Source organism: Rhinolophus sinicus, chromosome 15 (assembly GCF_057876585.1).
Source record: "Rhinolophus sinicus isolate RSI-liver-muscle chromosome 15, RSI-T2T, whole genome shotgun sequence".
Classification (NCBI taxonomy): domain Eukaryota; kingdom Metazoa; phylum Chordata; class Mammalia; order Chiroptera; family Rhinolophidae; genus Rhinolophus; species Rhinolophus sinicus.
In genome coordinates, this window is record NC_142515.1 from 63,451,089 (window position 1) to 63,477,166 (window position 26,078).

The following is a 26,078-nucleotide window of genomic DNA, read 5'->3' on the forward strand; positions in this document are numbered from 1 at the left end:
CCACTCCTGGCGCCTTAGCCATTCTGTAGGGTACTGGTGCTAAGAACAGTCTCGCCAGGGGTTGCGAGAGCAGCACTATGGGCAGGATTAGCCTTACGGTTTTTATTAGTTTGTTTTCATTATTATCCTTTTCAGGTCACATACAGTAGCGTCCCCTTCCTTTTCTTTGGTGTGGAGTTGTACGGATTTTAATTTATGTAAGAGTCATGAGAGCAGTGCCACAATTAGGATACAGAACAGTTCCATCACCTCAAATACTTCCTGAATTTGCCCCTTCCTGGTGAAACCCTTTTTCCACCCCAACGCCTGGCAACCACTCTTCTAGCCCTATACTTTTGTCTTTTCCAGAATACCATGTAAATGAAAGTATACAGTGTGTAGTCTTTTGAGGATAACTTTTTGCACTCAGCACAGGACTTTGAGATCTATCCAATTTGTTGTATTAGTTCATACATTTTTATTGCTCAGTATTATTCCATCGTAGAGATGTAAATATTTCCTCCCAGTCTGTAGCTTGTCTTTTCATCTTTAAAGTGTCTTTCATAGATTGAAAGTCTTTAATTTTGATGGATGTAATTTATCATTTTTTTCTTTTATTGGGCTTTTTGTGTCACATCTAAGAGCTCTTTGCCTAACCCAAAGTCATGAAGATTTTCTTCTATGTTTTCTTTAAAGAGTTTTATATGTTTATGATACATTTTGACTTACTTTCTCTACAAGGCGTGAAGTTTAAGTCGAGTACATATTTTTGCATTTGGATGTCCAATTCTACCTGTGCCATTTGTTGAAAATATTGTCTTTTTTCCATTGAATTACCTTCGTATGTTTATAAAAAAATCAATTGACCGTGTTTATGTAGGTCTATTTCTGGACTCTATTCTGTTCCATTGATCTGTGCATCTAGTCCTCACTGATACTGTCGTCATGACTGTAGCTTTATAATATATTATAAAACCAGTTAACGTGAGTCCTCCAAGTTTATGCTTCCTTTTTCAAATTGCTTTGCTGATTTTATTTCCTTTGCCATTGGCTTTTCCTTTAGATATAAATTTAATGATCGGCTTGCCTAGATCCACAAAAAATCCTGCTGGGATTTTGATTGGAATTGGCATTAAATCTATAGGTGAATTTGGGGGAGAATTGAAACCTCCACTGTATTACATCTTCCAGTCCACAAACATAGTATGTTTTCCATTTATACAGGTCTGTGATTTATTTTTATTTTTTTTAAATCAAGATCTGTAGTATTCAGCATACAGAGCCACCACATTTTTTCTTAGATTTGTACCTGAGTATTTAATCTTTTTTTGAGCACTGTTTTCAATGGTATTTTTAAAGTGTTGTTTTCCAATTTTTACATCTAGTATATAGAAATATGATTAATTTTTATATGTAACTGCATCCTGAGGCCTTACTAACTTCACTTATCAGTTCTAGGAGCTTTTACAAAATAGATTGCTTGAGATTTTTTACGTAGACGCTCATGTAGTCTGTGAGTTTCTTCTTTTCTAATCTGTTGTTGTAGCATAATATTGAGTAGGAATGGTGAGAGTGGACATCTTTCCCTTATTTTTAATCTTGGGGAGTGTCGTGCGGGAGACCCTGCTCGCTGCGCCATTTGTCGGGCGGGAGACCCTGCTTGTTGCACCATTTGTTGTGCGCGGAGGCCTTCTCGCCGCGCCATCTTTCAGGCGGGGCAGCCTGCGGGGTCTCTGCTCCCGCTCCCCACACAAGAACGCAGGATATGGTGAGGCCGAAAAGGAACACCCACGGAGCCATAGGTAGGGGAGCCATACCACCACGGTCTCACTGGAGGCTGGGCCCACCGGACGCCGACCTGCCATCTGCTTTTCTGCCAACCGACCGACCGACGACTCTCCTCCACTCTCTCGACTCTGTTCCTCTCTCTTGGCCCTCCTCTTCCGCTCTCTTCGGCTCTGCTCGGCTCCTCGGCAATCCTTCGTAGCCGCAACAGTTATACCAGCGGCCAATCGGCTAACCGGCCACAGCCGACGGGCCAATCAGCCACAGCCGACGGCCATTCACCACCCGAGCCAGCACCCTTCCACGTGAGGCCGAGAGCCTGTAAACTACTTTCTGGGGCTCTGTCCCCACAGGGAGAAAGTCTTTAGTCTTTTGCCACCAAATACTATATCAGCTATTTTTTTGTACGCACCCATTATCAAGTGATAGATGATTCCTTCAATTTTAGTTTACTGTGAGTGTTTATCATGAACTGATGTTGAATTTTTCAAGTGCTTTTTCTGCATATGTTCAGGTGTTTCTTTTTATTTTTTTAATTTATTAATATGATGGATTACATTGGCTGATTTTTGACTAGTAAACCAGCCTTACATATGCGGGATAAGCCCAACTGGCCATAGTGCCTCATTTATTTTACATATAGTTATATTTGCTTTCCTACTAGTTTGTTGAGAATTATTACATCTATGTTCATAAGAGACGTTGATAAGTGGTTTTCTTATACTGGTTTTGTTTGCTTTTCATATCAGGGTAATTCTGGCTTCATAGAATGCATTGGGAAGTGTTCTCTTATATTTTTTGGAAGAAGTTGTATAGAACTGGTGTTATTTATCTTTTGGATGTATGGCAAAGTTCACCAGAGGAAACATCTGGGTCTGGAGTTTTCTTTGTGGGAAAGATTTTAACTACATATTTCAGTTTTCATAATAGTCATAAACTATTATGGATATCTTTTCTTGCTTGACTTTAGTAATTTGTGGCTTTGAAGGAATTGTTCCATTTCATCTAAGTTGTCGAATTTATGTCCACAGAATTATTTGTAGTATTTTCTTATCCTTTCAATGTCTGTGGGATGTGTAATGATATTCTCTCTTTCATTCTTGATATTGGTAATTTGTGTCTTCCCATTTTTTTAGCTTAGCTAGTGGTTTTTCAAGTTTTTAAATATTTTCAAAGACCTGCATTTTTATGTTATTTATTTTCTTATTGTATTTCTGTTTTTAATTTCATTGTTTTTTGATATCTTTATTATTACACTTCTTGTTTTGGGTTTATTTTTCACTTTTTAAAAATAGTATCTTATAGTGGAAAGTTGGATTTTTTTAATTAGAGACTCTTCTTCTTTTGTAATGTAAGCATTTCAACCTATAAATTTTCCTCCAAGCACTGCTTTATCACTATATCCCGAATTTTTCTATGGTATATGTCATTTTTATTTAAGTTCAAAATATTTTTAAATTTTTCTTGAAACTTTCTCTTTGACCCATAGGCTATTTAGAAATATATTGTTTACGATATGATTGTGCTTAATACCACTGAACTACACACTTAAAAATGGTTAAGTAAGTTCTATGTATTTTCCCACAATAAAAAATATGTTGTTTAATGCCCAAGTACTTGGAGATTTTTTTCAGTTTTCTTTCTATTATTCATTTTCAATTTAATTCTGTTATGATTAGAAAATACACTGTGCATGATTTTGTTTATTTGAAATGTTTTAAGGTTTGTTTTATGTCCCAGAATACAGCCTATTTTGACAAATATTGTGTATTCTGTAGTTGTTGGGTGGAGTGTACTACAAATGGCAGTTATATCAGTTGGTTGATGGTGGTGTTCATTTCTATATCTTTGATGATTTTCTATCTACTTTTTCTATCAATTACTGAGAGAAGTGTTGAAGTCTCCAACTATAAATGTGGATTGTTCTATGTGTCCTTTCACTTTTATCAGTTTTTCTTTAGGAATTTTGATGCTCTGTTGTGAAGTGCCTACACATTTTGGATGATGTGCCTTCTTTAATCATTATGCAATATTACCTGTTTATTCCTGGCAAAATTCCTTGCTCTGAAGTCTGCTTTCCCTAAAATTAATAGACCAACGCCAGCTTTCTTTGAATTAATGTTAGTGATATATATATTTTTTCTATCCTTTTACTTTTAATCTATCTATATCATTATAGTTAAAATGAGTTTCTTGTACATGGCATATAGTTTGGTCTTTTATTTATTTCCGTTCTGAGAATGTGTATCAGTTGCTGTATGTAGACCATTTTTAAAAAGATTTTTGTTAGAAACATAGTTAGTATACAATATTATATTAGTTTCAGGTATACAAAATAGTTACTCAACATTTATATACCTAAAGAAGTGATCACCATGATAAATCCAGCAACCATCTGACACTGTACCAGCTATCACAATATTATTGACTATATTCCCTATGCTGCACATTACATCCCAACGACTTATTTGCTTTATACCTGGAAATTTAAGACTCTTATTCCCCTTCACCTTTATCCTTACTGTTTTAATTTTTCAATTACAGTCCACATTCAGTATTATTTATATTAATTTCAGGCGTATAGCATAGTGGTTAGACACATATAATTTAAGAAGTGATCCCCCTGACTAGTCTAGTATCCACCTGGTACTATACATAGTTGCTACCATATTGTTGACTATATTCCCTATGCTTTATTTTACAACCCCATGATTATTTTATAACTACCAATTAGTATTTCTTTTTTTTAAATTAAAGTTTATTGGGGTGACAAATGTTAGTAAAGTTACATAGATTTCAGGTGCACAATTCTGTATCACATCATCTATAAATTCCATTGTGTGTTCACCACCCAGTCAGTTCTCCTTCCATCACCATATATTTGATCCCCCTTACCCTCATCTACCACTCCCTCCCCCTTACCCTCTGTTAACTACTAAACTATTGTCTGTGTCTATGAGTCTTTGTTTCTCATTTGTTTGTCTCGTTCTTTTGTTGTTTTTGGTTTATATACCACATATCAGTGAAATCATATGGTTCTCTGCTTTTTCTGTCTGACTTATTTCGCTTAGCATTATAATCTCAAGATCCATCCATGTTGTCACAAATGGTCCTATTTCATCTTTTCTTACTGCCAAATAGTATTCCATTGTGTATATATACCACAACTTCTTTATCCATTCATCTATTGAAGGACATTTTGGTTGTTTCCATGTCTTGGCCACCTTAAATAAAGCTGCAATGAACATTGGAGCACACGTATCTTTATGTATAAATGTTTTCAGATTTTTTTGGTAGATACCCAGGACAGGGATTGCTAGGTCATATGGTAATTTTATTTGTAATTTTTTGAGGAACCTCCACACTGCTTTCCATAGTGGCTGCACCAGTCTGCATTCCCACCAACAGTGTATGAGGGTTCCTTTTTCTCCACAGCCTCTCCAACACATGTTACTATTTGCTTTGTTGATGATAGCCATTCTAACAGGGTTGAGGTGATATCTCGTTGTGGTTTTTATTTGCATTTCTCTGATGATTAGTGATGTTGAGCATTTTTTCATATATCTATTGGCCATTTGTATGTCCTCTTTGGGGAAATGTCTCTTCAGGTCCTCTGCCCATTTTTCAATTGGGTTGTTTGTTTTTTTGTTGTTGTGTTGCATGAGTTCCTTGTATATTTTGGATATTAGCCCCTTATCAGAGGCACTGTTTGCAAAAATCTTCTCCCATTCAGTTGGTTGCCTCTTTATTTTGTCGATGGTTTCTTTTGCTGTGCAGAAGCTTTTAAGTTTCATATAGTCCCATTCATTTATTTTAGCTCTTACTTCCCTTGCCTTTGGAGTCAAATCCATAAAATGCTCTTTGAACCCAAGGTCCATAAGTTTAGTACCTATGTTTTCTTCTATGCAGTTTATTGTGTCAGGTCTTATGCTTAAGTCTTTGATCCATTTTGAATTAACTTTGGTACATGGTGACAGATAGCAGTCCAGTTTCATTCTTTTGCACGTGGCTATCCAATTCTCCCAGCACCATTTATTGAAGAGGCTGTCTTTGCTCCATTGTATGTTTTTAGCTTCTTTGTCAAAAATTATCTGTCCATAGTTATGTGGTTTTATTTCTGGGTTCTTAATTCTATTCCATTGGTCTATGTGTCTGTTTTTCTGCCAATACCATGCTGTTTTGATTATTGTAGCCCTGTAGTACAAGCCAAAGTCAGGAAGTGTGATACCTCCATTATTGTTCTTTTTTCTTAAGATTGCTTTGGCTATTCGGGGTCTTTTGTGGTTCCAGACAAATCTGATGATTTTTTGTTCTATTTCTTTAAAATATGCCATTGGGATTTTGATGGGGATTGCATTGAATCTGTATATTGCTTTGGGTAATATGGCCATTTTAACTATGTTGATTCTTCCAATCCATGAGCACGGAATGTCTTTCCATTTCTTTGTGTCTTCTTCAATTTCTTTCAAAAATGTCTTATAGTTTTTCAGCATATAGGTCTTTCACATCCTTGGTTAAGTTTATTCCTAGGTATTTTATTCTTTTTGCTGCAATTGCAAAAGGAATTGTTTTTTGTATTTCTTTTTCTGAGATTTCATTGTTAGTATATAGGAAGGCAATGGACTTTTGTGCGTTGATTTTGTAGCCAGCAACTTTACTGTATTCGTTGATTGTTTCTAATAGCTTGTTGGTGGAGTCTTTAGGGTTTTCTATATATAGCATCATGTCATCTGCAAAGAGTGATAATTTAACTTCTTCATTCCCAATTTGGATGCCTTTTATTTCTTTCTCTTGCCTGATTGCTCTGGCAAGGACTTCCAACACTGTGTTGAAAAGCAGAGGTGATAGGGGACATCCCTGTCGTGTTCCTGAACGTAGAGCAAAGGGCTTCAGTTTTTCTCCATTAATTATGAGATTAGCAGAGGGCTTGTCATATATGGCATTTATTATGTTAAGGTATTTTCCTTCTATACCCATTTTATTAAGTGTTTTAATCATAAATGGATGTTGTATCTTGTCAAATGCTTTTTCTGCATCAATTAATATAATGATATGATTTTTGTCCTTTATTTTGTTTGTGTGATGTATCACATTGATGGATTTGCATATGTTGAACCATCCTTGTGTCCCGGGGATGAACCCCACTTGGTCGTGATGAATAATCTTTTTAATGCATTGTTGTATTCGATTTGCTAGAATTTTATTTAGGATTTTTGCATCTGTATTCATCAGAGATATTGGTCTGTAGTTTTCTTTTTTTGTGATGTCCTTACCAGGTTTTGGTATCAGGGTAATGTTGGCTTCATAAAATGAGTTAGGGAGTACTGTCTCTTCTTCAATTTTTTGGAAGAGTTTGTGCAGGATTGGTATTAGATCCTCTTTGAAGGTTTGGTAGAATTCACTAGTGAAGCCATCTGGTCCCGGACTTTTGCTTTTGGGAAGGTTTTGGATGACTGATTCAATTTCGTTACTGGTGATCGGTCTGTTTAGATTTTCCAGTTCTTCATGGTTCAGCCTTGGAAGGCTATATGTTTCTAAGAACTTGTCCATTTCTTCTAGGTTGTTGAATTTGGTGGCATATAGTCCTTCATAGTATTCTCGGATGATCCTTTGTATTTCTGTGGTGTCCGTGATAACTTCCCCTTTTACGTTTCTGATTTTGTGAATCAGTGTCTTCTCTCTTTTTATCTTAGTAAGTCTAGCCAAGGGTTTGTCAATTTTGTTAATCTTTTCAAAGAACCAGCTCTTTGTCACATTAATTTTTTCTATTGTCTTTTTGTTCTCTATTTCATTTAGTTCTGCTCTAATTTTTGTTATTTCCTTTCTTCTGCTGACCTTGGGTTTTACTTGTTCTTCTTTTTCTAGTTCTTTAAGGTGTAACATGAGGTTATTTATTTGGGAGTTTTCTTGTTTCTTGAGATAGGCCTGTAATGAGATAAATTTCCCTCTTAAAACTGCTTTCGCTGCATCCCAAAAATTTTGGTAGGATGTATTTTCATTGTCATTTGTTTCTATGTATCTTTTGATCTCTCCTCTAATTTCTTCTTTGACCCAGTCCTTCTTTAAAAGTATGTTGTTTAATCTCCATGTATTTGTGTTTTTTCCTGTTTTCTTTTTACAGTTGATATCCAATTTCAAAGCCTTGTGATCAGAGAATATGCATGGTATGATTTCAATCTTCTTAAATTTGTTGAGACTGATTTTATGTCCCAATATATGGTCTATCCTTGAGAATGTTCCATGTACACTAGAAAAGAATGTATAGTCTGATGTTTCAGGATGAAGTGCTCTATAAATGTCAATTATGTCCTTTTCATCTAATGTGTCATTTAGGGCTACTATTTCGTTATTTATTTTCTGTTTTGATGATCTATCCATAGCTGTCAATGATGTATTTAAGTTCCCTAGTATAATTGTGTTTTGGTCAATTTCTCCCTTTAGTTCTGTTAGTAGTTGCTTGGTGTATTTCGGTGCTTCCTGATTGGGGGCATAAATATTGATGACTGTTATGTCTTCTTGTTGTACAGTCCCCTTCACCGTTATGAAATGTCCATCTTTGTCTCTTGTTATCTGTTTCACCTTGAAGTCTGTTTCATCTGATATCATTATGGCTACACCTGATTTTCTCTGGGTACCATTTGCTTGGAGTGTCAATTTCCACCCTTTCACTTTGAGTCTATGCTTGTCCTTGTAGCTGAGATGTGTCTCTTGGAGACAGCATATGGTTGGGTTTAGTTTTTTGATCCAATCTGCTACTCTGTGCCTTTTTATTGGTGAGTTCAGTCCATTTACATTTAGGATAATTATTGATAGGTGAGGATTTCCTCTCATTCTATCTTTAGTTTTCTGCTAAGGTTGTGTCTCCATTGTTTCTTTGCCTTTTTGTTGTTGTCTATTATTTCTGTGTGGTGGTATTCTATGATATTTCCCTCTGTTTCTTCTTTTATTTCAGTATATATTTCAGTTCTGGATTTGTTTTGAGTGGTTACCCTTAAGTTTATGTAAAAGAAAGTTTGATATTTAGAGTATTCCATTATCTTCAGCACGCTTACTTTCTCCATTCCCATATTCCGGTTCAGGCCTTTACTCTTCCCCTTTTTTTGTTTTGGTTGCCACAAATTGTCCCTGTTGATGGTGGTCGAATAGCCTCCTTTAGTATTTCTTGTAGTGCAGGTCGTGTATTAGAAAATTCCCTCAGCTTCTGTATGTCTGGAAAGGTCTTTATTCCTCCTTCATATCTAAAGGTTATCTTTGCTGGATATATTATTCTTGGCTCATGTTTTCTCTCTTTCAATAGTTTGAATATTTGGTTCCACTCCCTCCTGGCTTGTAGAGTTTCTGCTGAAAAATCTGATGATAATCTAATGGGCTTTCCTTTGTAGGTTACCGTCTTTTCCCTGGCTGCCTTGAGGTTTCTTTCTTTGTCGTTGATTTTAGACAGCTTCAATACAATGTGCCTTGGAGAAGGCCTGTTGGGATTGAGGTAATTAGGTGTGCTATTTGCTTCTTGGATTTGAGGGTCCAGTTCTGTCCACAAATGTGGGAAGTTCTCATCGACAATTTGTTTGAATATATTCTCTGTTCCCTTCTCTCTTTCTTCTCCTTCTGGTATGCCCATTATTCTTATATTGCTCTTTCTGATGGAGTCAGAAAGTTCTTGTAGAGTTCTTTCATTTCTTTTAAGTCTCAAGTCTCTTTCTTCTTCTATTTGTGTCATTTCCAGGTTTCTATCTTCGATGTCACTGATTCTTAGCTCCATCTGGTCAACTCTACTACCTAAGCTGGTTATTTCATTCTTAATTTCTTCTATTGAGTTCTTAATCTCCAGAAATTCTATTTGGTTCTTTTTTAAGATTTCAATCTCTTTCGTAAAATGCTCATGCTGTTCTTTGATTGAGTTTCTGAGTTCATTTAACTGCCTATCTGTGTTTTCTTGTATCTCGTTGAGTCTTTTCAGAACTGCAATCTTGAATTCTCTGTCATTTAAGTCATATATTTCTGTATCTTTAAGTGCCTTCTCTGGAGATTTTTCACTTTCTTTCTGAGCTATCTTGTTGCCTTGGTTATTCATGGCGGTTACTTGTTTACTATTTCTCTTCCTAGACATCTACAGGAGTGACTTCTGCAACAGGTTGATAGAAAGCGGTCTTCCTTTTTTTTTGCCAGTACTTGTTGGTAGAATGTTTTATTATTTCTCCAACTGCAACTTATTTTTCTTCTCCCACACGGTAGTGCTATGTTTTCTCTGCACTATTCCAACTTCTCACCCAATGGGGGGGATTCCCTGGGAGACGGGCTTCTCCTCTGTTAATAGTTCGTCTAGGTCACAGGGCGCAGTGTCCCGGTGGGTATGCGGAGAGCTTTTGATGTTCCAAAGCTCTTCCAGCTCCTGATTCAGAGCCCGTATATTTCAGCAATTCTGTTTACTCCTGCAGGGATCCGCCCAGATAGGTGGGGCCAGGTGCGGGGTGAGTTGTGAGAGGTGGCCCTGAGCAATGGCGGCGACCACCACCACAGCCGGTCCTGCTTCCACAGCTCTCTCCCCTTTGCTGGAACTAGTTGGGCTGTGAATTTGTGTTTGTGGCCCACAGTTCTCAAAACAGCAAATTTTCTGTTGTTTTGATTTGACACTGCTACTGTTTTGCTTCTAGAACCGGGCAGGCGGGGGCGGGGCGAGCTCTGGGAAGGGAGGGAGGGGGTGGCTAGTCTCAGTGCCTAAGGCTCCGTTCTCTGCTCGGCAGTGAGGGCTTAAACCACCGTTTTCAGCCTTTTTCCCTCAGTCTTTTCTCCGAGGTCTCTGCCGTGAGCGTTGGGTTCAGCCGTGTTATATGCTGTCCCCTCAGCCCTGTGGAGCCCTGGCGGAACCCTAGCAGTCCGATCTCCCGCCTCTGTGGTAGTTCTGGGAAGCAGCGAGCTCAGGCGCACTGAGCTAGGTCTGTGTCCTGCGCCCCAGCGGTTCCGTCTCCGCACACTTCTCCCTTTCCTCCTCCCCCCACTCGCGCGAATCTCCCACCTGTAGGTGGTTTCAGTCGGTAGTGGGCTTCTTCATCTTGCCTGTCTGCTGTGCAGGGAGTCCTTTTTGGAGTTTTTGTTGTTCGATTCTTTGTAAATTCCAGGGGAGCTTTACAGAGGCTCACCTCACGCCGCCATTTTTCCGGAAGTGATATTGCTCTTTCTGATGGAGTCAGAAAGTTCTTGTAGAGTTCTTTCATTTCTTTTAAGTCTCAAGTCTCTTTTTCTTCCATCTGTGTCATTTCCAGGTTTCTATCTTCGATGTCACTGATTCTTTCCTCCATCTGGTCAACTCTACTACCTAAGCTGGTTATTTCATTCTTAATTTCTTCTATTGAGTTCTTAATCTCCAGAGATTCTATTTGGTTCTTTTTTAAGATTTCAATCTCTTTCGTAAAATGCTCATGCTGTTCTTTGATTGAGTTTCTGAGTTCATTTAACTGCCTATCTGTGTTTTCTTGTATCTCGTTGAGTTTTTTCAGAACTGCAATCTTGAATTCTCTGTCATTTAAGTCATATATTTCTGTATCTTTAAGTGCCTTCTCTGGAGATTTTTCACTTTCTTTCTGAGCCATCTTGTTGCCTTGGTTATTCATGGCAATTACTGGTTTACTATTTCTCTTCCTAGACATCTACAGGAGTGACTTCTGCAACAGGTTGATAGGAAGAGGTCTTTCTTTTGTTTTCCAGTACTTGTTGGTAGAATGTTTTATTATTTCTCCAACTGCAATTTATTTTTCTTCTCCCACACGGTAGTGCTATGTTTTCTCTGCACTATTCCTGCTTCTCACACAATGGGGGGATTCCCTGGGAGACGGGCTTCTCCTCTGTTAATAGTTCGTCTAGGTCACAGGGCGTAGTGTCCCGGTGGGTATGCGGAGAGCTTTTGATGTTCCAAAGCTCTTCCAGCTCCTGATTCAGAGCCCATATGTTTCAGCAGTTCTGTTTACTCCTGCAGGGATCCGCCCAGATAGGTGGGGTCAGGGGCAGAGTGAGTTGTGAGAGTTGGCCCAGAGCAATGGTGGCGACCACCACCATAGCCGGTCCTGCTTCCACAGCTCCCTCCCCTTTGCGGGAAGTAGTTGGGCTGTGAATTTGTGTCTGCGGTCCACAGTTCTCAAAACAGCAAATTTTCTGTTGTTTTGATCTGACACTGCTACTGTTTTGCTTCTAGCACCGGGCAGGTGGGGGCGGGGCGAGCTCTGGGAGGATAGGGAGGGGGCGGCTAGTCTCAGTGCCTAAGGCTCCGTTCTCTGCTTGGCAGTGAGGGCTTAAACCACCGTTTTCAGCCTTTTTCCCTCAGTCTTTTCTCCGAGGTCTCTGCTGTGAGCGTTGGGTTCAGCTGTGTTATATGCTGTCCCCTCAGCCCTGTGGAGCCCTGGCGGAACCCTAGCAGTCCGATCTCCCACAGCTGCGGTAGTTCTGGGAAGCAGCGAGCTCGGCGCACTGAGCTAGGTCTGCGTCCTGCGCCCGCGGGGCTCCGTCTTCGCATACTTCTCCCTCTCCCTTTCCTCCTCCCTCCACTCGCGCGAATCTCCCACCTGTAGGTGATTTCAGTCGGTAGTGGGCCTCTTCGTCTTGCCTGTCTGCTGTGCAGGGAGTCCTTTGTGGAGTTTTTGTTGTTCGATTCTTTGTAAATTCCAGGGGAGCTTTACAGAGGCTCACCTCACGCCGCCATTTTTCCGGAAATCCTGACTTTTTAAAAAAAAAATGGTTTCCATGTCCTTTTTTATGCTTGTTATATCTTGTTGAACTTCTCACTAAGTTTCTTGAGCATCCTCGTTAACCATTGTTTTGATCTCTGTATCTGGGAAGTTGCTTGCCTCCATTTTGTTTAGCTCTTTTTCTGGAGTTTTCTCATGTTCTTTCATTTGGGACATATTCCTTTGTTTCCTCATTTTGGCTGCTTTTCTTTGTTTGTTTCTATGTATTAGGTAGGGTTGCTATGTCTTCTAGTCTTGCCAGGTGGTCTTAAGCAGTAGGTGTCCTGTGGGGTGCAGTGGCACAGTCTCCCTGGTCACCTGAGCTGGGTCCTCTGGGAGTGTCTCTTGTGTGCATTGTGTGTACCCTCATGTTATAATTGAGCCTTGATTGCTGTTGGGAAGTCAGTGACTGACTGGCTGTGGGTTTTGCTCACATCCACAGCTTATGGACTACTGTGCAGAGGCTTATCCCACTGAGTGAGATTTGCCCCAGTGGGCTCTGGTGATTGTTGAGACTGTCCTTTGTCTGTGCCACTCGTGGGCTAATTGGCTGGTACTCTGCTGTGATCTGAAGCCAACCTCCAAGTATATTGGTTCTGGGGCCTCTTGGGAGGGGCTCTGGTACATGCCCAACTTAGCCACTACTTGTGTCTGGATGAGAGTACCTGGTAGGAGCTACAAAGCAATCCAAAGTTGGTCATTGCCTGTGCTGGACCTGGAGGTGTGTGGGAGAGGCCATGCTGGGAACCGAGGACAGCTTGCACCAGTACTGGGCCTGGGGTAGCTCCACAAAAAGCCAGGACACTCCAAGGCCTGCTGCTACCTGATGGCTCTGATAAGGTTCAGCAGCTAATAAAGCCTCCTGCAGTTGGGTGAGACAGGGTCTCAGTGAGTCAGCAGGGTGGAGAAGTGAAGCTCACCAGACTAATTAGATTCAGATTGGTGTGGGGGTGGTGGGCTCAACACAAGAAACGGTGCCCGCCTGCCAGCTGCATGGGGGAAGGATGCCACACAGGGAAAATGGGGACTGTTCCTCCAGTCCTTGCCCTGAAGTTACACAACTCAGTGTCTCCCCATATGTCTTCGACACCCCCAGAGTCACTGTCCCTCTGCCAGAGCCTAGGGTGAGTGCTTTTGTGGGCCCTTTCAGAGGATGTCTGCATTTCCTGCAGCCTTCCATCCCACCGAGAAGTTACAACCAGAAGTTATGAGGGCTCCTCTTCCTAGCACCAGTACTCCAGGCTGGAGAGCCTGATGTGGGGGGCTGGGTCCCTCACTCCTTCGTGAGGAACCTCTGTCTTCAACATATCTCTCCTGATTTTCAATCATCTCACATACGTGTAGGAGCAGCTAATTTCGCATCTCCGCCCCTCCTACTAGTCTCAATGTGGCTTCTTCTTTATATCCTTAGTTATAAAACTTCTGTTCAGCTAAACATCAGATGGTTCTTCAGGCTGATTGTTTCATAATTTAGTTGTAATTTTGATGTGTTCATGGGATAAGGCAAGCACAGTGTTTATCTATTCTGCCATCTTGGATCTCCTCTAGACCATTTTTTAAATGTAATTTTTAGTGTGTTTGGGTTTAGGTCTACCACCTTATTATTTGTTTTTGTTATCTCTTTTTTTGTTCCTCTATTTCTCTTTCCTATCTTTTCTGTGGATTGCTTGAATATATTTTAGTATTCTTTTTAAATTTATTAAATTTTTTACTATCTCTTTGTTTAGTTCCTTTAGTACTTGCACTGAGGATTATAATATATATACTTAACTTTTAACAGCCTACTTAGAATTAACGTTTTGCTACTTCAAGTGGAATATAGAAACCTTACCTCTATGCAGGTCCCTTTGTCCTCCCTTATTTCTGTTGTAGTTGTCATGTGGATTACACCTAACACAATTTGCTTTCAATCATTATACATATTTTAAGAACTTAAAAGAAAAAATAGTCTATAATACTTATCCATTTATTCATTGTTTCTCTTGTTCTCATCATTCCTGAAATACCTAGTTTCCTCCTATTATTATTTCCTTCTCAAGTGAAGGACTTCTTTTAGTATTAATTATAGAGAAAATCTGATGATAAGAAATTCCCTTTGTTTTCCTTCATCTGGGAATATATGGTATTTATTTTTGCCTTCATTCTTTAAAGATATTTTTGAGATATGGAATTCTGTGCATTTCTTTTCAGCACTTTAAAAATGTTTCCCTGTTTTGCGATTTCTCAGAGAATCCACAGTCGTTCAAATTGTTTCCTTATGTATAACGTGTTATTTTTCTCTGGCTGCTTTCAAGATTATTATTTTCTTCTTTTTAAAAATTAAAATGTATTGGGGTGACAGTGGTTAGTAATATTACATAGGTTGCAAGTGTACATGGTTAGTAAAATTACTTAGGTTTCAATTTCAAAAATTACATAGGTTTCAATTCTATAAAACATCATCTATGTATCACATTTTGTGTTGACCTCCCAGAGTCAGTTCGCCTTCTATCACCATATATTTGACCCTGTTTACCCTCATCTACCACCCCCCACCCCCCCTTACCCTCTAGTAACCACTAAACTATTGTCTATGTTTATGAATTTTTGTTCCTTTGTTTCTCTTGTTTTTTTTTTGTTGTTGTTGTTGCTTTCAGTTTTATATCCCACATATCAATGAAATCGTGTGGTTCTTGACTTTTTCTGTATGACTTATTTTGCTTAGTATAATAATCTGAAGATCCATCCATTTTGTTGCAAATGATACTATTTCATCTTTTCTTATGGCAGAGTAGTATTCCATTGTGTGTGTGTGCATATATATATATATATATATATCTTCTTTATCCAGTCATCACTAATCATCGGAGAAATGCAAATAAAAACCACAATGAGATATCACCTCACCCCAGTCAGAATGGCTATCATCAATAAGACAAATAATAACAAGTGTTGGAGAGGCTGTGGAGAAAAAGGAACCCTCATACACTGTTGGTGGGAATGCAGATTGGTGCAGCCACTATGGAAGGCAGTGTGGAGGTTCCTCAGAAAATTAAGAATAGAATTACCATATGACCCAGCAATACCTCTCCTTTTGGGGTAAAAACCCCAAAAATCTGAAAGCATTTATCCATAAAGATATGTGTACTCCAATGTTCATTGTAGCTTTATATACATTGGCCAAGACATGGAAACAACCAAAGTGTCCTTTGATAGATGATTCAATAAATATTTTTTTCATTGTCATTAGGATTCAGTAGTAGATTATGATGTACCTGGGCATGGATTTGTTTTATTGCTTTTGTTTGGGTTCTGCTAAGCTTCTCGAATCTTTAAGGTTATATATTTCACCAAATTTGAAGAAATAATGACTAAAAAACTTTCCGAATACTTTTATTTTAACAACAGGAATATTAGTTAGAGCCTATGGTATTGTGACATATGACCTTGAGTCTCTTCATTTTTTGTTCAGATTGGGCAATTTCTACTGATCTATCTTCAAATTCATGGATTCTCTCTTCTCTCATCTCATTCTTCCATTGTTCTAATTCAGTGAGATTTTAAAATTTCAGTTATTATATTTTTCTGTTCTTAAAATGTCATTTGATTCTTTTTTATGATTCCATTTCTTTACCGACACTTTCTAGTTTTTCATTCATTTCAAAAGTATTCACCCTTATTTCTTGGAGTTTGGTTAATAAGACCTGTTTTAAAGTTTTTATCTGGTAATTCAACATCTGTGTTATCTCAGACTTGGCATCTGTTGATTACTGTTTTCTGAGTGAGATATTAAGGTTTCCCTCATTTATTCCATGCTGAGTGATTTCAGATTGTATTCTGAACATTTTGAATGTTATGAGCTCTGGATCTTGTTAACATCTTCTGGAGAATGTTGATTATTTTGTTTTAGTAAGCAGTCAACCCAGTTAGGGTTCAGGCCACGAGTTATTACCCACATCCTGTATTAGTTCAGTTTTCAAAGACTTTGCAGGGTGTTGCTCTCTGTCCCCACTTGCCCCATGCAGTAGCCAGTCTTGGGTGGTGGTCTACCACAGAGTTCACATCTCAAAGTCTTTGGAATGTGGTTTAGGGTCAGATCCACACACGTGCAGCTCAGAATTGAGCCCAGAATTTGATAAACAACTTAGTCATCTCACTTTCTTAAGCCTCGTCCTCATCATCATCTCCTCAACAATGTCTAGCTCTCAGGCACCCTTTCCTTTTCTTCTGTCTAGAAAGTCGTGGCTTTGTTTCCCTGCTCTGCCACACACTTCCCACAATAGCACCTGTCTCTGGGGCCAAACAAGTAGAGGAAACAGAGAGACAAAAGCAAGGGGATTTTGCCTACACTTTTGGGACCACAGTTCATCTGGTCTGAGAATAGAATTCTACTCTCCATGAATTTCAGATGCCTGCCTAGCCAGCACTTCTGCTATGGGGTTGCCTGGAGGCCAGGATGAGGAAGAATGGAGATGCCCAACAAAGAAAATCTCAGGGGTTCTCCTTCATGTTCTGTAACTTGGAGCCTCCTTTGCTGCTCCTCACACCAGAAGTAGAGGCTTTCTCTTGTAGCTCTGTGTGTACTGTCCATGCCTGGTGCACAGTTCTGTGAAGCCCATACCAGGGGATGCCAGAGGGAGATGCCCCAGGAAACTCATTGCCAGTTGTATGGTACTTTGGGTTTGGTTTCTTTCTCTGCTATCATTTATTTTTCAGAGTCTCAGTGAGCTGCTCATGCATTCTGTCTGGGTTTTTAGTTGCATTCAGTGGCTAGGACAGGGTAGATTGTGCTTATAGCAACTTGAAGAGATCTAGAAGCCCTTGTGGGGTGTGTGTGTGTGTGTGTGTAACATAAAATGAGTGCTTTGCCATCTCCCACATATATGGAGAAAAGGACCAGGGAATTGACTGTCATTTAGCACCAACTATGTGCCAGGCTCTGAGCTTTGGTGCACAGAAGCATTACTCTATAGGTCTGTGAAGAAAGTACAGTATTATATTATATTATATTATATTATATTATATTATATTACACCCGGTATTATATTATACCTGGTATTATATTATATTACATATTATGTTATATTATGTTATATAAGACCTGGTCTTATATTATAGTAAAATAAGACCAGATCTTATATTAATTTTTGCTCCAAAAGATGCATTAGAACGGATTGTCCGGTTAGGTCTTATTTTTGGGGAAACACGGTACAAGTGGGGACAATTAGGCTCAGATCAATTAGCTGAAGGTCATAGAGATAATAAGTAGTAGACTGAGGATGTGTATTGTGGCCTATCTTAGAAAGATCCAGAAAATTCTATGAAAAGCAAAAGGCTCAAGGCTGATGTCCTGCTTCCCTCTCTTGCAGGATGGATGAAGGAGATGCTGTCATCATGCATCCTGGGGTCCTCTGCATCATGGTGAGACTGCTGCCTCGGCTGTACCATGGCGATCACCCCCAGGTACCTGCTAATGAACACACATATGTGTCTTTTGCACATGAGTGATCTTTGAAGCTCCTCTGGTCAGACGCTAAGTTTTTCTTTCTGCTTTTGCCCTCAGTCCTCCATTAGCAGAGCCACCCTTATGAAGTACATCCTGTTGAGGATGGTCAATGTGTCTGAGACCCTTGACTAAATTCTGCCCACCTTCCAAGGTCATTCAAAACAGATCACTTCTATTGGTGAAGTAATCTTCTAAAAACAATAGCCAAACAAAAAACAACTGAAAATATTTAACCTTCATGAGGCCAATGCCAGGGCTATGGACAGCCCCAAGAATTGCAGGGACGAGGAGTTCTTTGCTCTTCATGTATTTCCATGGGTGCTGGCCATGACCCTGACTTGGAGCTCTGTGCAAGGCATGCAGGGCTAACCTAGATGAGCACTGTCCACGGAGCCTGCCTCCGTGGTGGGGTCTGGCAGGTGGTTACGGTGCAGATTGAATAAATAAGCTCACAAATAAGTGTCCAATTACAAATTGTGACAAGTGGTATTAAGAGGAAAAAACTAGGGTGCTGAGAGAGAATAATGGGAATCCAGGTGGAGGAAAGTCTTAATTAAGTCTAATTTAGATGAAGGGGTGGAGGTCAGGGAAGCCATCTCTTAGATGGTGACATTTCAGCGGAGCCCTGAAAGATGAGTGACAGTTAACTAGGTGTGAATGAGACTGCTGCAGGCAGCTGGGGCTCGGGGCGCCCGGGGAGAGTGGGAAATGTGCAGGTTGGGGCAGACAGAGGAAGAAGGTGAGCCCTGTCTGGGGTGGGGTTTTATCCCTGGGGCAACAAGCCGCCTTTCTCAAGTGAGTGGAGGATGACACTATCAGGTTTTCGTGTAAAATATATCTCTGGGTACAGCGTGGAGAATAGCTTTGGAATGAGGCTGTATGGAAGAGGTAAGGGGACAGCAGTCAGGAAGCCATGTCTGCAGTCCAAGTGACACATGGTGGTAGCTCGATAAAGGTGTTTGTTAGAAAGAGTGAAGAGAAAGGAGTCAAGAGACATATTCAGAGACAGAATCACAGGACCCTGAGATGAATGGGGTACAATGAGTGGGAAAAGGGCAGATGCAAAGGTGACTCCCAGTTTCTGACCTGGTAGAATTAAGGCTTCATTTCAGGGTGGCAGACTGTTATGGCTGACAACACTGAGCAACAGAATGAGGCAAATCCTGAAAAAGTACTCTCAGCTTGGAGAATAAGTACTTTAAAAGTTCAAGAAAGAAACCAGAAGAGTTGAGGAAAACCTGGAAAATGCACACTTTAGATTTATCTACAGCAGAGGAAAGGAAATGAATTGAACTGAGCACCTCCTATGTACCAGGCATAGCGCTGGGCACTTTAACCTTTATTTATCCTCCTAGAAGTTTCTTTGGGAGGATTATAGTCCTCATTTTAACCAGGAGGGATATGGAGGCTCAGATATTTTAAGTGACTTTTGAGGATTCCCAGTTGTGGGCTTGGTGTTAAATGTGGTCCTACCCAGTGACAGGTCCTCTGGCCTTTTGAATGCACAGCAGGGCTTCTGTAGAGAGAATGGGGGTGAGGAGGCATGGCTCTGGCTTTGCTTTGTCTGGGAGTTAAAAAGGAGGTGATATGTTTTAGGAAGAAATGACAACTAGTGACATTATTAATCACAGCCTGGAAATGACACTGACCTAGTGAAAATATTGCAAACTTTCCGACATCAGCGAGGGAAATGGAGTGAAAGAGAAAAAGCCTTGATTTGTAGGGAAGGGTACTGTTTCTCTTTTTATTCCATTAAAAAAATTAATTACAGTTCAGATATACAACATAGTGGTTAGGTATTTATATAACTTATGAAGTGATCACCCCATAAGTCTAGTACCCACCTGACACCATATATAGGCATCACCATATCATTGACTATATTTCCTATGCTGTACTTTACATCCTGTACCTGACAACTTATGCTTCTTACTCCCTTCCCTCTTCTCACTCATCCCCCCAGGGTACTGTTTTCACTAAGGAAATTCTGTAGTATTTGTTATAGGAGTGAAAAAAAGGACTATCTAGGTCCCATGTTTACATGTCCCTTTGTAACTAAATCCTTTTTCTGGTTCCTGTTCTTCTGCTGGAAAGTGATGATGAAGTGACGTTTCAAACCAATGACTAAGGACACATCTCATAGTGAAATGAATGCACTCTATATTTTTTGACATTTATGGCATATCAGTAGACAGGGATAAAATGGGTTAGAGTGCTCCTTTAGTTATCCCCTGCGGTGTGACAAACTGCTGCCAAGTTAGCAGTGACCAGTCATTCTCATGTTTCTGTGGGTCAGGATCAGGCACAGCAGGGACAGCTCGTCTCTGCTCCACATGGTGTTGGCTGGGCTGGAGCATCAAAGTTGGCGTCTTTATTCATCGAGGGGGTACCTCACAAGGCTGCCCAAGTGACACGGGGCTCCTGGGCTGGCTCAAGTGGGTCAGATGTCTGGGGCCTTGTTGCGAGATGTTGGTAGGATCCCGAGTTCTCCTCCATGGAGCCCTCTCCATCTGGCCTCTTCCTGTGTCCCTGCAAGTGGATTCTTCAAAAGGCCATATAGCAGCTCAGGGCTCCCAGAGGCACAAAAGCAGTAGATGCCAGGCCTTTTGGAGGCTTAGGCCTAGAGCAAGGCAGCGTTGCTTCCACAGTGTTCTGTTGGTCAGAGCAAGTCACAAGTTCAGCTTAGGCTCAATGGAAAGGGATGTGTGCCTCACCTCCTAACGTGTGGGTGCCATGTGTGTGCAGGAGAGAGGAGATTGTTTGGGGCATCTGTAAAAACCAGCCACTGTACTTGTCTTAAGCATCCAACTGATGCATACAAATGTTTGATCCCTAACCAAATGTCTTCTAGTCATTTTGTTTTCTCAAGCCTGGGACCTTACTGTCTTTACCTTGGTATTCAAGACAGTGTCTGTCTGGAGCATATCAGAAATGAATACACATTCTTCTATGCCAGGAATGTTATTTCATCAACATTCATAACATCCCGTGAAAGCACATGAAAATCTCCCCATTTTGCAAGTGTTTGAGACTCAGGAAAGTTGTGTAACTTCCTAAGGTCCTGGGGCTGGTGAGGGGAGATGTGAAACACTCCCAGGCCCAAGGTCAAAATATGTTTGATGAATGAGTCTCTCATCTTTGCAGCTCTTGCAGGATGCAAGGTGGTGCAGTCTGGACACTGTATGGTTTTCTAGGTGCAGTCATCCCATTGTGAGAATGTCTGATTTCCTATATTTTGTACCATGCAATGGACTTGCAATGAAAACAACTAAGCCCATGGTTTGGGTGATCTTAGCAGCCAAACGGTTGCTCCTGAATGCATTGTGCAAATTCTACCACAATGATGGCTGACGCAATGGTACATAGTAGACAGCTGCCTGTCCTTTCCTCTCCTAGTGCAGGGAAACTCTGTGGATAAGCCTGACTTTCACAAAAACCCCACGAGCTGTCGTATTAGTGTACGGGGAAGAACTTCTGCTCATCCTATGATGGTAATGAGCCAAATTAAATATGCAAATGAGAATCCCATTTGGTAGGATACTTTTTCTCTATTCAGGTCACAATAAGTAATTTAGGAAAAGTCTAATTCTCCTTCACTATCTCTCAAACATGCAAATGAAATGTAGTGGTGCATTTTCTGAAATATTTTCTGCAGATGCCTAATCAGCAGTTCTTCAAAGTTGGATAATTATAGTAATTGATTTCTGAAAGGAGGGGTGGAAAAACCTCATAATAACAAATAGAATAGTAAATCAAATGAGAAATGAGACCACACAATAAAATGCTGAAATGAAACTGACTGCAAGACTGCAGACTTTGGAGCAGAAAAGGGAGCAGGAAGTTTCAGTAGATGGCACTGTTCCTCACAAGATGGGATGTGAGTTCCCACGCATCTCACCTTAGGTCTGCCCGATGGTTCACGGCTTTCCCTGTGCTCTTACCCACTTTATATTCCTCAGATGCTCTTCCTACCTTATGGGTGAAAAACTGATGGCTTTCCAAGGTGCAGATACCATTTTGGAAGCAACAACTTAAATAACTACATATACGGGTTGTGGCCACATTAAATTTTCTCTGTTCACAAAGAAGAGGTGCTTTCTTCCTCTCCAAAATGCTAGCACTGCGAGCTGCTCTTGGAAACAGATAATCCAGCTTTTTTCCCCCCCTGTTGTGTCATTGCCAGTATTACAATCGGACTGCGGGAATTTTACTGTGAGTGATGTCCTAGGCACAAGGCAAAAACGGAGTTCAGCTGAAGTTCTCTTGAAGCTGAGTTGGCCCCAGTAACAAATACATTTGGGAACAAAGACATTTTCCCTGCCCGGCATGCTCAGGAGTCACGAGAGTCTTGCCATAAGGACGTGGCCGTGGGCGAGAACTCAGACCAGTACTGGCAGGGCTTCCGGACCCACGCACCACTCCACTTGCCCCAGGAATGTGGAACTCAGCCTGTGTTGGAGGAAACACTGTGATGTGTTTGTAGCTAGGAATCATTAGTAAATCCCTGCTAGGTGTCACTGGGGATTCAAAGCCGAATGTCACAGGAACTCACAGTCTGACTTCGAGGGCGGGTAGGGAGAGAAGTGTAGAAGAGAGTAAGACAACATTCTGATGGCTGCAACAAAGGTTTGTCCACAAGGCCATGAGACAGAGGGGAGGGGGACACTGGAACTGAGCTTTAAAGAAAAGATGTGTCTATGCCAGATTAGATAGAGGAGGAAGGGAAGAGATGTTCAGACCCAGAGAGAGGCAAAAAAAAAAAAAGAAAAGAAAATGCCCATTTGGGGACTTTGAATCGTTCAGCTGGGCTAGGAGAGACCACTTGGGTACAAAGGCAGTGAGTGGCCTGAAAGGCTGGCTGAAGCCACATTATGAAGGGCCTCGAATGCCCTGTTAAGAGGATTGAACTTTATTGGGTTACTATCCATATTCTTCATCATCATTGTCACCACCACCACCACCACCACCACCACCACCACCACCACCACCACCATGTTTAAGGAGCACCCACTATGTGAAGGCAAAGTTCAGGCTCTGAAGACAGCAGATTTTGGTCACATCTCAGCTCTGCCACTTAGCAGTCACAGAGCCATGGGACATTAGTCAACCTCTTTTATCCTTAACTTTCTTTGATGTAGTGGGGATAATATCTCCTTTGGCATTACCTCGAGGAAGAAATGAAGCAGCACATGCATGCTTAGCGTGGTGAGCAGAACACTTACGGCAGCGCAGGAAGCCCTTGCAACATACTCTAGCTGCTGCTGCAGGTGCCCCAAAACTCTACAAGCATGTTATTATTAAATCTTTATAACAACCCTGCAAGATGGATGTCTCTATTCCCACTTAGCAGATGAGGACTTGAAACTTGTACAATTAAGTGACAGTTAACGGCATAGCTAGGTGGTGGCTATCCCTGACGTGAGGCTCCTGGACCTCCTGCCTCTGTGCCAAGTTGCCTTTCCTAAGGAAGTGGTAGCCATGGGAGGTCATTAGAAGCAACAGCATGATCGTTCTGACCTCCAGTCACTGTTGGTGGTTCCAGATTCTATTGCCATGGAAACGTCCCACACAGTCTGATGGGATAGAAATAAGATCAGGCTGGGAGCCACATTTGTCTTTCTAATCATTTGTGCCTCAATTTGGAAAAGAGTGCCATTTTCTGGAATTTGCCTGTGTCTCAAACACATTGAATTAATCACATGGGTTTCAAATAACTAAAATATCGACGGCATTAATAGCTCTGGATAGCACTGTGTACCGGCAGGCTGTTTAAAAAGCGAGCCATTTCCTCCAACAAGGAAATAGATAACGCTTTGTTAAAGTGTAGCACATTAGAAATTCCAAATATGTTGAATTTCTAGGTCCCTCATGCTCTTTCTGAACCTCATCCCCCAAATATTTCTATTGTTCCTGAGTGACGATCTCAGATCCTAATCACACTCCAGGTGATGACTTCTTAGAAAAGCCTCTAAATATAGCAAATAGAGATCATCTTGCATGGAGATAAGAGCGTCAGAAGCAAGCTACAGTGGACATAGAATCGCGAAGTGGACGTTTAAGTTGGAGAGGATAAGCTCGGGTCCAATTATCAGATGATCTTTCTTCTAGTCCTTTTTCTCATCGTTATTTCTATGATTTATATAGTCCACTTCCGTTTCTGCATCTCAAATTCAGCTACTTAGATTTGGCCTAGGTCACAGGGATTGCAGACTCAAAGTCTTGGGGTCAGAGAGGTAAAGGAAATGCCTAAATCAAGCCAGGTGTCAACCACAGGGAGTGGTGAGCCGGTGGCTGTAGGGAAGGGTGCCTGCTCTGCCTAAAGTGCTCACCTCTAACTAGGGGGAAACAAAAACAACGCCAGACTAAGCCCACCAAATAAAACACTTCTATAGACCATGAGTTTGATGACCCTCATGAGATACTAAGCTCCCTTCCTTATGAGTGCACAATGCAGTGTTAAAATCATGAGCTTTGGAGTAAGACCTGGGGTGGGTGCCAGTTCTGCCACTCATTAGCTGTGTGACCTGAGGAAATTGATGCATCCTCTTAAAGTCTCAGTGTCTCCTAGTATTTTCCCATTGAGAAGAGTGGTGGAGAATATAACTGTAAAGTTCTTAGTACAGAACCTGGCCTACAGTGAGTGCTCATATAGATGCTGGCATGATGACCTCCTACCATTCTCTTCCAGCCTTGGTTCTCTGTGTCCCTAGGACTCGGGTCATGATACATAAAATTTTGAAAATATCAAGTGAAAGGTAATATATGTTAGGTACATTTCTGACTGGCATTATACTATTGATAAATTAATAACAGAATTGATATTGAATTATATGTTAATATCTACTTAAGACTCAAAAGACTGGTGTCCCCTCCTCTGCCTGTTCTGCATTTGATCAATGATCTGAGTGAAGCTTGAATGGTAGATAACAGAATGGAGGTGCAAAAGGTCTCTACCAGCATAGGCAATGGATCAGAATCCACTGAGTCAAAATTCAGCAGAGGTAATCATGCTTGTGCTCATGTCTTAATGTACACACACACACACACACACACACACACACACACTGGATAAGGAATGACAGAAGACTGTGTATGAGAGTCCCAGGGGGTTTGGTGCAAGGTCAATAATAGTTCCAAGTGGGGTGAGGACACCACTATGGTGAATTTTATGTTTGGCTATATATGTATAGAAGTATAGTGCTCTGCCAAAGGGAGGCGATGATGCCACTGATCCCTCAACAAATCACACCTGTGTTTGTCCAGACGTGGGAACTTAGTATGATGAGGGGCCTGATCTCAGGGTGCATAGTCTAAAGAGAGAAGACTCTAGGAGAATGAAAGCTGGGAAAACACTTGCTGGATCACTGGTGGTAGAAGTAGACAATGAAAGAGAGACATGGACCAGTTAGGTAAACAGTGAAAAATTTAGGCTCAATATAATGACACACTTGTCGAAACTGGATGGGCAGCTATGGAGGTTGTGAGCAGCTCGCACTGGGCGTTCCAAGTGGGGTGTTAGGTTTGAGATGAACAGAATCCAGCACATGAACTTGTGCCCCCTGTAATCCTGACTGGCTCTGAGAGCCCGAGGCTTGGGAATGTGGTCATTGGTGAGGTGCATCTTCTTAGACACCCACCTGGCTTCTCAAGGTGGCGGGAACGGTCAGACACATTTATATGTGGCTCGTGACAAATACCATGTGTCAGTTCCTAAATTCAGGTAACCTCTGTGTGGGACAGGACCATGAGCACTCAGCTTTTTCTATAAGTTTTGAGGGGGTGGCCTAAGACAGTGCCCAATCCATGGCGTCAGCAGTTTCAATCGGCTCTGCCTGGGTTCAGTTCATGCTAACTCAATTCCCACAACATCCCTGACCTACAGGAGGCTGGAGGTGCTGCTGCACACAGAACCTGCAAGGTAAAGGCAGCTCTGAAACCTGGAACCAGCAGGTGTTCTATGAGTCCGCACCTAGGGGCCTGAGGGTCAGCAACTGCCGCAATACAGTGGCCTCTGGAGCAGACACCCTGGTTTGAACTCCTGTCCCTCCACTCACTGGGTAGCCTCAGCGAGCCATAGTCTCTGGGCCTTGGTTCCCTCATATGTAAAATGGGGT

General features: G+C 41.0%; 1 protein-coding gene across 4 annotated transcripts in view; it reads left to right on the top strand.

Annotated features, from left to right (window-relative positions):
- WDFY4 (WDFY family member 4) overlaps positions 1-26,078 on the top strand; it is a 324,321-nt gene that overhangs the window by 75,784 nt on the left and 222,459 nt on the right. For all 4 annotated transcript variants that reach the window (XM_074337248.2, XM_074337250.2, XM_019730128.3 and 1 more), the window contains one exon: positions 17,828-17,921. In XM_074337248.2, coding sequence (XP_074193349.2) covers positions 17,828-17,921 — 94 coding nt within the window. The remainder of the gene's footprint in view (positions 1-17,827; positions 17,922-26,078) is intronic.